Here is a 13,776-nt window from a genome sequence, read left to right on the forward strand (position 1 = left end):
TCAATGAGTTTTGCGGATCCTCAGCCTTTTTGGACCCTGTGAAAACTGGAGGTTTCATGTTAAGGAACTCTCTGGACCTGGAACTAGCCGACCCATCAATAGTACTTGTCCCCTGCCTCTGAGCCTGAGTAGCAACAATCTGGGTGAGCAACTGGATATCTCGCCTGACATCCATATCTGAAGCATTAGGCGGCGCAATAACTGGGACCTCTACAGGCCTTTCAGTAGCAGGTGGGGGTGCTGAACCCGATGCAACTCTTTGGGTCTGAGGGTTCCCCTCCTGAGCAGTCTCGACATTAGCCCTCTGGCTAGTAGCTGAAGTTCTCTTAGTGTACTTTCTCTTGGCAGGCATTTTCTGAAATATGTAATACGCACAACTTAGAAGGATTCCTGAAGTCATAGCTCTAATTGCACGATCTAGAGTATGAAAGAAGTGAGACAATCCTGAATGTCTTGATGGTCAACTGTTTACATGTGTGGCACGCACACACACATAAAAGTGACCCCACTGGACACGGCTTCATAGACTCCCTAGGACACTTGAACCTAGTGCTCTGATACCAAGCTTTGTCACGTCCCGAACTTGGGCCTGGAAGTAACATGACACCCGATACCTAACTACATGCGACTGAGTGAACCAATTGGTTGGCTGAATCAACATGAGGTATCCAGATATACTGAAAGCGAAAAATAAACTTAACTCATGCTGACCTACTAAAGTCTGACTGAATAAATAACTGAAAGTGCGCAATACTGAACAAAGTTTTAAAGATAAATGCTGTAGCCCATAAGGCTGACATAAAAGCCTGTGAATCTGTCTAACTGCTAATATAGTCTATGAAGCCTCTGATGAAGTCAAAAAAATTGATTGTTGTCGGGACAAGGCCCCTGGCATACCTGACTATTTGTAAATGCTTTAAAAACTGTAAATAAATTATAAGGCCCCGAAAGAACTGGGGCTCACCAATTAGTTAATACTGGAGATCTTAGCTAGCAGATGCGTCGCCCTGTAAATCATTACCTGCATCGCGAGATGCAGATCCCAGTCAAAAGGGATGTTAGTACATTTGAATTGCACTAGTCAGTAAAGCAACTGAAAGAAAGAACTGTAAGTACTGAAACTGAAACTGAAACTGAACTGATAACTGAAGTAAACAAAGAGATAAAGATATGAATACTTCCTATTCAAAATAAAGAATCACTTGTTTAACTGAATTAATAATATGTAGGGCCTCGACCCAATATAAGTGCACAAATCAGTGGCCTTGGCCAAGTAAGTGCGTCAGTCAATGGCCTCGGCCAAGTATACGTATACATAAGACTGTGCCCTCGGGCAATCACATATGTTCAAAATTCATTTATTATTGTTAAGGAACTAAGATCACTGGAATAATGAACATTACTAAACTGAGACATGTATTCAAGGACGGATTATGAGAACTGAAGCTTTAACTAGTTTATAAACATGCTGAGTATTCTAGACTGAGACTCATGGGTATCACACACTAGTCTATGTAGATTACGTACTGAGCTCACACATTCGGAATGAAAGTCTTGAATGAATTACGAAACTAGAGAATAGAAGTTCTGTAACTATTCAAGGAACTAAGCTTAACTATATTTCTGAGGCAATTCGCAACGTTGTAAAAGAACGCTGCGTAGGGAGAATCATTAACATTCCCAAACGTAGAGAGTTAGTCTCACATACCTTCACTCCGGACCTTGAGCGTAACACAACGTTCGTCACCCTTCTCAACTATAATCTATATCAATATGTGTCAATGGAATCAACATTAGCAACAATACTCAAGTTTTGGCCATCGAGGCATTTCATCAAACACTTGGTGGGCATAAAGCTCCACAACCTCCATTAATGGTGATTTCTTCACCCAATTCCTATTCTATTACTTCTAGGTAATTCTACAATCCCAATTAGATAGAATTAATACCATTCTTCATCACCCATATGATTATAACAATCCTAAGTCACAATGCCAAAACCCTACCATAGTTCATATAATTCTCTTTATCAAACACATTAACTTATCTCTCAAGAATTCATCAATTCACAACTACAACTTATTAGAAGAGGAAAAGGATTACCTTCTTATGTTCAATTTCCTTGCATTTGAATGCTATGGTTTCCACGCACAATGATAACGTCTCAATCAAGGTTCTATGGATTAGAAGGCTTTAATTAAGTTAGAAGGGTATTAGAGACCTGGATTCAACTTAGAATCACTATTGAACTTACCTTGGAGGGTTCTTGAGGCTTGGGACTTGTTCTCTCTGGACTTAGGATGATTTTTCATGATTAGGGATGTGAGGGAAATAACCCCAAGCTTAAATAGGAGTTAAAACACGAAACTCCGACTTTTGACCCGAAAACCCAAACCATGCACGATGGGCCCACTATGTAGGACCACCGCGGGACCCCCTGCAGTTCAAGACTTGAGAGAGCATGATTTCCCGGGCTGGACCAAAGAAAGCGTGGCCACGCACGCGCCCCGCATGTCCATCGCGGGTGGCCCATGTTGGCTTTTGTGCAGTGTTTTTGTAACGTGCATAACTTCTTGTACAGATCTCTGTTAGGACTCCACTATATATCGTTGGAAATATATTTCAAAGATCTACAACTTTCATGTTTTAAGTGTTCTCAAATTCTCAACGGATTTTCACGAAATCAGGCTGAAGAGTAGACCTGCCGTCTCGACATTGAGGAGGATTTTAGGGTAAGGGTTTAAGAAAAAGCGTTGTGATCGATCTATGGTGTTGAAGAAGGAGAATGTAGAGGGTGGTCAAAGAAGCTGCACTGCCAGCCGCCTGGGATTCGTTTTCTTATTTTTTTCAATTTTGGGTCCAAAAGTATTTGGCCAAATACATAGACCCCCTAAAATTAGCACCAATTTTTACTCTCAGCTGACATGAAAAAGTGACCAATTAAGAGGTGACACGTACAAAATACTAAAATAAAAGACTTTAACTTTCTTTCTGATAATCATCTTTCCAGTCCTCCCCTTCGTTCGTCATCTTCATCTCATTTTCTTCTCTATCTTTCTTCGAGCAAAGGTGTAAATATGCCCCTCAACTTTGTGTTTAGAGCAGATATACACTTCATTAAAAAAAGTGGTGTATATATCTCTATGGCTTTAAAAAAAATGATTTTACCCTTTTTTTAAACGAACCAGACCCGATCCACCAGAAAAAAGTATCACGTGTCTTTAAAAAGATAAGTTTAGTAAACAGAATGAGTATACTCTTTTTTTTTTTAAAGTCACATGACATTTTCTTAATTAAAAAACAAGCTAAATAATTTATTTTAAAAAAAAAAAAGGAAAAGAGCCAGATATGCCCCTCGACTATACGATATTACACACGTATGCCTGTCGTTTAAAGGTTAGCACGGACATGCCCTTACCGTTATATATTCTAGCCACTCGTGCCCTTGATTTAACGCAAAATATATTAGAGGGCATATTTATTCAGTCTCGCATAGTATAGGGGCATATTTGATCCATTGAAGTTCCTGAATATTATGGCACAACAACAACAATACGGCACAAAATATCATTGATTCCAAAACATAAAAAACGTTTACAATTACAATCCATCCACCCACCATTACATTACATCTAAATTATACAACTAAAAAATTAAATGCAACTACATTCATCTTTTAAAGTCTTCCTCATAACATGTAACTAACTGCAGAACAAACAAGACAACCCAATAACTTGAGATAGATTTTCCCCTCATATTGCCAAGTCTTCCATCAATAGAAGAAGAAGACTCAACTTTAGCCACAACTTCCGTAAAATCCTCATTATTAATAGTAGAAGAAGTCTCAAACTCATCCACTACTTCCATAAAATCTTCATTATTAATACTAGAAAAAATTGCCTCAAACTCAATCACTACCTCCTTTAAAGTTTCAAGCTCAAGAGAGTTTACTTTTTCCTTCAAAAGATTGTTTTCACTAATAAGAGCACCATTTTCTCTTTTCAAAAGATTATTTTCATTAATGAGAACATCCTTCTTTTTTTTCAATTTGTTGATGACCTGAATAATTATTTTTGAGATTTTTTCATCTTCTCAGTCCCAATATCTACGCGATAATGCATGCAGCAAAAATCACAAGGAAAAAGATCTGCCGCACAAAACATAAACATAAAAAAAAAAAAAAAAAAAAAAAAAAAATTACAGATCTACCGCAAAAATAATCACAAGGAAAAAGAGATAACTTACATCAGACTTATGACACCTGAAGAAACGTCTCCGGATGTGAGATGGAGTGCAGCAACTCCATATTGGAGTGCCTCCACGACTATTTGATGAACTCGAAGCTTCGGACATTTGATAAGCAGATGAAATAACAAGAGAGCAAAGTGTGGAGTTGCACTTTAAGTGTGGAGTTTCAACATGTAGTACTAAAAAAAACACTAGCTAGCATAAAGGACACAAAAAAAAAAAATCTGAGAACTGTTGGTACAATATGTAGTTCAGGAACATCAATGGATCAAATATGCCCCTCTACTATGCAAGATTGAACAAATATGCCCTCCAATATATTTTCGGGTTTCCGTTAAATAAAGGGCACGAGTGGCTGAGATATATAACGGTAAGGGCACATCCGTACCACCCTTTAAACGACGGCCATAAGCGTGTAATATCGTATAGTCCACAAGAAGATCTGGCCCTTTTCCGTAAAAAAAAAAAAAAAAAAAAAAAAAAAACGTCAAAGAAAAAGAGTTTATCTACGCCATTTATGTAATAGTAGGAGTATATATGTACTATTTTTTAACGACGTTTATATGCTCTAAATCACAAAGTTGAGGGATATATTTGCACATTTTCCCTTTTTTTTTTTTTTTTTTTTGTGTGTTGATTTTCTTTGTTTCTTCTTCTTCATCTAAAGAAAGATGAATATATTGAGGTTCCCAAAGGATATGACCCATTTGGCAGTTTCCTTTATTTTGCATTTCAAGATTCAATTACCTGGTATGTTTGTTTTCCTCATTTTCAGATCATATTATACGAGAAACCATTCTTCTGATCAAGTTCTAATTTTTCGGCAATTAAACAAGTTTTATTCTCAACAAATATAAGAAAAACAGAGAGATAGAAAACGATCCTCTAGCTAAGCTCATCATCTTTCTAGGAGTCTCAACTTGTTTTCCCATGATTTTTTTGGCGCAAATCAAACACCAAACTCTTTAAAGATTAGGTAATTGATGAAAATAGCACATGGAGCTGGTATTGATGAATTTTTTGTTAAAGATGGAGTGGAGGACAAAGCTAGTTTTATAGCCCAAAAGACATCAAATTTCCGACGACGGTGGACATTGTAATTGAAGATTTAACAGTGGCATGGCAGAAACCTTGCAACAATGGCACTTCACGGGTCTCTTCCAGTTGAAAACCTCCACGCTGAATTTTGAATGAGAAATTAACGATTGGAAACCTCGACGATGAATTTTGAATGAGATTAACAGATTTGAAATTTATTTGAGGGAGAGAAAAGGCCTAGAAATTGAACGCGGGAATAGAGAGGATTCATGGGCAATCAATTTTTCTTTTTTATGCCCAGATTTACGGGTGTGACAAAGACCTACATTTGTTTTGCTAATCTGCTAGCTTATGTAAAATATAGCTAAAATTAAGTAAATATGTAAAAATGCTTATATATACAGCATTGTAATAAAGGCGCTTAAGCGTTATATGGCATGGTTTTCTTTTATTTGATCAGTTTCGTTTGCCTATTGATTGAGGTCAAGTGTTAACCTAACAGCCTCCATTTTCTGAGAGGAATGCCTGCGTTGTTGCTACTATAATTCATAAGCACTTTTCATTAGTTAAACTTCACATATTATATAAACAAATGGTTGAAGAATGAGATAGGAAGTGGTAAAATTAGTTGATTGACTATCTAGTATAGCCCGGTAAATAGACGACTATGAACACCTAAAATCAACCACAAGGCATGGCAATCTAGCCAATAACAAACCTTTCAACTGTGAACGCCTAGGTTTATTGCCTTAGTAGCGGCAAATTATCAAACTTTACCATAATCTATTTACATTCTCGGAATGGCACGAGAGAGAGAGAGAAGCTTCTGACTAGAGCGGAAAGTCAGAGCGGAAATAATATTGATACAGCTGCAGAGATTTCAGACAAGGTTATAGTGCATACAACCCAGGTAAAGAGGGAGGGAGAGAATGAGCTAATAACTACATTATAATTTACAGCAAATTAGGTGTCCCAACCGGTTTCCTTACTATATAAATCTAGAGTATTGCCTGAACCATCTGCTTTGAAGATGCAGATTTTCATAATGCTAAGGCCACGCTAATCCTGCTCATCCACCATCTGATACGGTGAAAAGACACTTAGCTTCTTGTTGACAACAAAGATTAGTGCACAACTTACGCTGGGAGATCCGGATGAAGAACTTAAGATCCTTCGGGAACTATTGCTAGTTATACAAGTCCCTACCCTCCCAAGATCGTCAAAATGTAAACTCTTCACAATTGCATTTTAAATAAGATGCATGATAAATAAGATGCATGATTCCACCTTCTACTGCTTGCCTGCACGCGCACACAAGAAAGAAAGAAAAGAAAATGAATAAAATAAACAATTAAATCTGAAATAAAAGAGAAACAACTACGAGCTCGGCTAGTGTTCAAAATGGTAAAACAATGTAAGGGCCAAGGGAGTGGCAGCCTAGTGCTAAGAACCTCCACTTCCACTCATATGGTTAAAATCCGAGTCACAAAGTGGAAATGGGTCACTGCTGCACTCCAGGATAAAGGTTTGGGGGTTGAAGTTTACTATATCATAAAAAAGGAGGTAAAACTTTTTTCTTATTGGATGTCCCCAAGGGGACGAAGAGCCAAAGACCATCTTTAAAAAGAGAAGATTTGATGCAGGAAGCCTAAGGAGCTCAGAGAATTCCACTCTGCCTGTAATTAGTAAACATAAGATCCCAACAATGTCAAAAAAACATTTTAAAGCACTATTTGTTGCTGTTACCCAACTTGGTAAAAACCACTTGCCATGACTATTGCAGATACAAAAAATATAAAACAGCCCAAGCAAAGTAGAACCCTTGAGGCAATATGAAAATCCTACATAGCAAAGGCAAATGAGCCAAGGAATGGCTATTGGCAAACAGATGACATGATTCTGCACAAGAGGCAATTCAGCCTATCAACTGTTTCCTTACAATAAACCATACAGAATAAAGTTACAGTAAGGAATTGTAACATGTGAGAATGGATATTAAAGTAAGAACCTTCTAGTAATTGGGTAATAAGATACCAAAATGATTCAGCATTTAACAAACCCTTTTCATACATAACAAGTAATCCAAGCAGGCAGTGGCCAATAACAGCAATCAAAAGAATATTTATCTGCTCTAAATTGAATAACAATTTACCTAATAAAACAAAAACCGGAACATGGTAAAAGTATCCAAGTTCTAAAACATCGTTATAAAAGGCAAGAGCAGCACATTACCTGAAATACAGGAGAAATGCCAGATCAAGCATCAATGATTGCAGTGGTCCACAGTTTTATCATCACCAGCCCCTGTAGCAGACGACAATGCTTGATCACCACACTCTGCTCCAGTTGGCACATCTTCATCTCCAGCCTGCTTGCTACTGCAGTTCTCTTCTTTGCCTGAAGCAGGAAAAACATCTATTAATCCGGACGAGAAACAATTTGAAGGTGCTACTACCAGAACTAGGTGATGCACAATTAGAATTTCAGATTTGAGCTCGCTATACCTGAAATTACGTCCTTCGTCAGAACTGTCTCAGAGTCCCTTTCAGCAAGCAATTGTGATTCTGCTTTAGCACCTGGACTACATTTAGGCTCTTCATTCTCGGGGTCAGAAACACTTTTACTTGCAGCAGACTCCTCTTTTTCTTGTCCTTCAACTGCCAAGTCTCTGCCAGAACAACAAGGCAAATCCCTGAACGAAGTTTCAACTACTTCAACTTCAAGTGAAGCTACCTCCTTGTCATTCATTCCCGACTCCTCACATGTTAAATGTGTTTCCACTTCAATTGCGGATTGACTGGTTTTTGGTTCACTGAGTTCAGAATTGGAAATTCCACCTGTTACATCAGATTCTTTCTTCCCTTGTCCTTCAACAGCAATATCTATCGACGGAAAATTTTCAGACTTCCCTACTGCAGCGTTCTCCACTGTAACATCCGCTGTAGCAACCTCCACATGAATTTCCATGTTTTGTTTGGAAACCAAATCAGACTCCGCCGCTACTTCAGAAGTTCCACCTGCTGCTTTCAGTTGAGATTCATTAAGTTCAACACTTAAAGTTGAAACGTCTTCAGTTGCATCAGATCGTTGGTTCTTTGGTCCTTGATGTGCAGGATCTCCAGTGCTCAAATTCTCAGAGATACTTGGTTGGGGCTTAACAGCTGTAGCATCAGGTAAAATATCCACCTTATTCATTGTCTCTGAGTTTTTATCCGCAATCAACTGCAACCCTATCCCAATTTGAGATGTTCCACCAGGTTGAGGTTCATTTAGTTCAGAATTTGATTTTGAAACATCTTTAGTGGCATCAAATCCTTTGTTCCCCTGTACTTCAATGGCAAGGTCTAGGACATGCGTGTTCTCAGCCTTTTCTATCAGAGGTTCAGCAGCTGTTACCTCACCTGACCCTACTGACTTGTTATACGTCTTTTCTATATTTTCTACGACCGAAGATTGTGATTTCACCTCATTTTTTGATGTTGAAGTATCTCTGGCAGCATCAGTTCCCTTTCGCTCTTGTCCTTCAACAGTAAGATCCCGGATTGCCATATCATCGGACTTTTCTGCCACCTGACCTGAATCTACTGAGCCATCATTTATCCTTCCTGTGTTCTCCTCAGTAACTAACTCCAGATCTGCCACCTCTTTAGATGTTCCAGCAATTGTGCTGGATAGAGGTCTATTTAATTCACCATTTAAAACATCAACATTATCTTCAGATCTTTTGCTCTCATGTGTCTCAACAGACAAATCATCGCGACACTGACCGTCAGCCTTCTCTGTTTGAGTTGGTATAATATCATCAACTTCATCTGAAGCAGACTCCTCACAAATTTTAGTTCTCATGTCTTCCACCTCAACCTGTTTTATTTCTGGGAGATTCTCAGATGACCCAGCAGCTGGACACAGTTGAGACACATTAGCTTCAGAATTAGCAAGATCATCCTTTACATCCAAACTCAAGTTGCCCTGTAATTCAGCTACACAATTTGTGTCATGACGGCTGGAAAATGTTTCTGTTAGAGCTTCAACAGCTTCAGCATTTGAAGCAAGCCTAGGTGAAAGGGATTCCTTCCGAGCACCAGATTCTGTGCTGGGAAAAGTGTCTACAAAATTAACAGGTATCATGTCAGATTCACAAACCTCAGGCGTACCGGAATAGATTTGCTCCTGCCTTTCGAACTCTCTATCAGATTGATTATCCGAACTAGATAAAGAATAGTCCTTACTGGAAATACCTGTGTCCAAGTTTGCTTCAGCAATTGCTTGCTGTTCAGGTTCACTTTGGGATGTTCCAACAGTGAAACTGGATTGGGACTCATTTCTAGGGCTTGGTGCAACCTCACTTACATCAGAATCTTTCATATCTGGACGCTCTGCTGCAAGATCACCTCCACATTTTTCTGCTAGGGAGTCAGCAACATTAACTTGCTTCTCAAAAGTTTCTGGAATCAAATATTTTTCCTTCTCCACCCTACTTAAATCTTTAGTTATCTCCAATGGCTTGTTAATTGATAACTTATCTTGTTCACAAACCTCGGCCACTGCAACTTTATCAGAATGTGTTCCTTCTGCTGCTACTTCTGGTTTGTCCTTAGCTGGTTTATAAGATCCGCATAGTGAAGATTCATCCACTAAAGCTTCTGCCTCGGTAGATGGAGAAGCAAAGGATGTGATTCCCTTCACATTCTGATTGTCAGTACCCACAGCAGGTGAAACAACAGTCTCCTCCTCCACGGTGTCTCCTGTTTCTTGTTCTTTTCTGAGTCTGCCACCAGCAAGATGCTCAATGCTGGCTGCCTCAGTTTTAAAAACACATGATTTATCCAGAGAAAGATCCTCAGTCTGTAACTGTTCAACATCAGTTTTTGCAGCCACACTCTCAGACAGGCTTTGAGTTGATCCCAAATTACAACCTACTTTCCCGGAGCCTTCTGAACCCAGATATACCTCTGCGTTTACGCTTGGACAGGAATTAGCTAGAGCAGCGGATGAGATAGCCTCAGAATTTGTTGGAAGGACCCCATTCAAAGCGCTGCTAGATTGCCCTTCTGCGTCTCCACTCTTGTTCAGACTGCCAGATGATGTAAGCTCCAACGCTCCAACAGGAACTTCCATGTTTGACCCATCTTCAGAATTAATTTCAGTCTTTTCAACATCTTCAACCTTAGAATCACCCTCACTCTTTTCCACCAGACAATCACTAACCGGAGCCATTGATCCTGAAGAGGCATGAGTAATATGGGATTGAGATGCATCTGTTCGGATAGCATCACACTGTGGCTGCACTTCATTACTCACTATATCTTCAGGCATTTTCCCAACAGAGTGAACTGAAGGCGTCTGAGATGCAGCTGACTGAACCTTCATTGTTTGTTGATCCTCACTGAGAACTTCCTTTGTTGTAGCAGCTTCACAGCTAGCAACATCACCACTGGATTTTGATGCGACAGATTTGATAGCATTGCTATGTAGCTCAACTTCACAACACGCCATAGCTTGAGGGATTTGTCCTGCGACAGGATCTATGATCTTTTGATATGCATCTGACTGGACAATAGCTGTTTGTTCCTGCACTTCCTGGAGAACCTCATTAGTCAGAGCAGTTTAATAGTTTATATTAGAAGTATCAACCTATCAGCAGATACACCAACCTGGGCAGGAGAATCCTCAGAGATGACCGTGTTAATCTGTGGCTCAACATGAGGATCAGAGCAACTTTGAGATGCAACAGATTGGACCACAGTCGCCTTCCGCTGACCAGGATCTACAATCTTTTGAGATGCATCTGACTGGACAATAGCTGTTTGTTCCTGCACTTCCTGGAGAACCTCATTAGTCATAGCAGTTTAATAGTTTATATTGGAAGTATCAACCTATCAGCATATACACCAACCTGGGCAGGAGAATCCTCAGAGTTGACCGTGTTAATCTGTGGCTCAACATGAGGACCAGGGCAACTTTGAGATGCAACAGATTGGACTGCAGTTGCCTTCTGCTGAGCATCATCGAGAACCTCTTCAGCAGTAGCAATGTCACTGTTTACATTATCACCCACCTGACCAGGAACCAGAATAGCATCGGATTGAGACACATCTCTGTTGATAGCATTGTTCTGTGGATTAATTTCACTAAAAACCATATCTTTAGGGATTTGTCCACCAGCAAAATCTGGAGTCTTTTGAGATGCAACCGACTGGTCTACTACTTGTTGAGTTTCATTCTCACGCTTGCTTCTTGTAGTGGGCTTCCTCCCAACGGCTAACCTGGTTCTCTTTTGTGGGGGTTCAGTTAAACTTGGATCCTGAGCACCTAACCCCTCAATAACAGCTGCAGTAACCAAATCCTGTCTCTTCCCCCTGCGTCGTGATGCCTCACTTCCAGTTTGAGGCTTGCGTCCTCGACCTCTACCTGGCTTAGGTGCAGTGGGAGGAGTGCTGTACTGTGGAACTGACGAAATCGCAGGCACTGGATCAGAAGTATGAGCAGTTACTACACCAGATTCAGGCTGAACAATGTTCTTCAAGTTAGAAGAATCACATACAGAATCATGACCTGAAATAGCAGAAGAGCAAGAAAATGTCCCCCTATCTGACCCAGAATCTAATTTGCCTGTTGCATTAGATGCTAAAAGAAGAGGAGCAAGTGCAGACGAATTTGGACCTATGCTGGAAGAGGAGGATGCAACAGCAGGAACAGGGCAAACTGAACTTGGTTCCACGCAAGCCGAAGATGATGCAGGAACAGGAGCAGGTAAAACTGAATTGGAGTCCTTGGAATTTGATGAATGAAGAGGGGCAGGTGACACAGAACTTGGTTCCTTGCCAGCTGAAGGTGAACTATGAGGCACTATTGAAATTGTGTTTGCCTGCAGAGTAGCTTCAGTCTGGGCAGTAGAGAGGGAAAGATGGTCTTCAGAATGGTTTCTTGAGGATGATTGAAGGACAAGTGCAGGTGAAATTGCACAAGGGTCCTGGCTGGCGCAAGATGATGGAATAACAGGAATAGTCAAAACAGGGCTTAATTCTTTGCTCGTGGAAGATGATGCAAGGGGCACAACAGAACTCATGGAAGCAGGAGCATGACCAAGGTTTTTAGAATCCAGACCTGCCACTACCTGCTGCACCAGATCAGGCTTACCCATTGCAGGAGGCATTAGGGGCACATGGTGACTAGAAGAATTCATAACATTCACACCTTGTGCTGCAGAGACAGGCTCACTTATTGCTTGAGTTGGAGGGGTGGGAAAAGCCTCTGCTGTAACGTTCTGTCGTTTCCCTCTACGCCCTGGAGCTTCTCCTCCAGTTTGAGGCTTTCGACCTCGACCTCGACCTCGCCCTCTACCTCGTCCCCTACCCTGCCCACTTGTAGGAGGGCAAGGAGGACTAGACTGAGAAGCAACAGAAGTAACAATTGACTGATAGCCAGGAGCAACACCAGTAACATTCTGTAGGATGGTTGCGCTGGTACTTTCTACGGAAGAAGCACAAGGAATGGACACAGAAACAGGCACAGAAGTTGCCTGACTGGTAGAAGTATTTTCTGCAATGGTATTGCTATCCACCTTTACACCAGCTCCAATTGCTGAAATAACGACAGGGGATGGTGAGATTTCAGTCACTATCGCTGTCCTCCTTGGCCTTCCCCGGCCCCGTTTAGATGGCGGTGTCACAGTCACAGGGCTTTGTTGAACTATGGGCCCAACAAGTTGTTGGGGAAGTTCTTGCACAGGCTGTTGAGGAAGTTCCTGCACAGGCTGGTGGGGAGGAGGTTGATACGGTGCTGGTGTTTGTATTTCACTAATGGCAACAACATGGGCAGGACAAGTGCCAGAGAATGGAGCAAAATTCTTTTCCTGAATTTCTTCCCTTAGATTAGGTGATTGAGGAGACTCAGAAAGGCACATTTTCTCAAATTCTTCTTCCGTCCATTGCTCTTCATATGAGCGAACCTAAGGACAAGAATTAAAATGAACAAATTAGTGGATAACAAATTATTTACAGATATTATAAGCATTGAAAAAAAATATGATTGCAAGTGCCTGCGGTCTCCAAAAGTATAACCAACCTCTCTTGCTCTTTTTCCACGTCCATAATGTTGGATATCAAGACCCCCAAGACTCCCACCCTTCCGTTTTAACCCAGGGTTAGGAACCACAACTGGCTTATCAGATATTTTCATTGCTTCATAGAATGGTTTCAAGTCTTCATCAGTAAGAAGCCGAGAGGGCAAAGGAGGAATGAGCTCTGAACTTTGTGTTCCACTTTCTGAACATAACTTCTTCCAGATTTCCTGCATTACTATGCTTGAATTAGTAAAACAATCATAAACTAATTGAGTGATAACTGTTCAGCCGGATTAGGAGGACTCCGTTAAGAAAATGAGAGAACTAAACAGCCTGGGATGAAGTATTGACATGATTACCATCTCTTCTTCACGCCTTCTCCTATCAACAGATTCAAATATTTCAATCTCTGGCTCACTGCACGT

At 40.5% G+C, this 13,776-nt stretch overlaps 1 protein-coding gene across 5 annotated transcripts in view; it reads right to left on the reverse strand.

Moving 5' to 3' along the window:
- Positions 1-6,131: 6,131 nt before the first annotated feature.
- LOC132061819 (chromatin structure-remodeling complex protein SYD) overlaps positions 6,132-13,776 on the reverse strand; it is a 47,662-nt gene continuing 40,017 nt past the window's right edge. The window contains exons 30-37 of one of the 5 annotated variants that reach the window (XM_059454472.1): positions 13,711-13,768; positions 13,354-13,578; positions 11,183-13,237; positions 10,941-11,099; positions 9,516-10,866; positions 7,791-9,392; positions 7,519-7,701; positions 6,132-6,587 (exon numbers count right to left, since the gene is read on the reverse strand). In XM_059454472.1, coding sequence (XP_059310455.1) covers positions 7,550-7,701; positions 7,791-9,392; positions 9,516-10,866; positions 10,941-11,099; positions 11,183-13,237; positions 13,354-13,578; positions 13,711-13,768 — 5,602 coding nt within the window. In that variant the 3' untranslated portion in view covers positions 6,132-6,587; positions 7,519-7,549. Of the gene's footprint in view, positions 6,588-7,518; positions 7,702-7,790; positions 9,393-9,515; positions 10,867-10,940; positions 11,109-11,182; positions 13,238-13,353; positions 13,579-13,710; positions 13,769-13,776 lie in introns of all 5 variants that reach the window. The other 4 variants (XM_059454471.1, XM_059454470.1, XM_059454469.1 and 1 more) reach the window with 4 other exon arrangements.

The sequence above is a fragment of the Lycium ferocissimum genome, chromosome 7, assembly GCF_029784015.1.
Source record: "Lycium ferocissimum isolate CSIRO_LF1 chromosome 7, AGI_CSIRO_Lferr_CH_V1, whole genome shotgun sequence".
Taxonomy (NCBI): Eukaryota; Viridiplantae; Streptophyta; class Magnoliopsida; order Solanales; family Solanaceae; genus Lycium; species Lycium ferocissimum.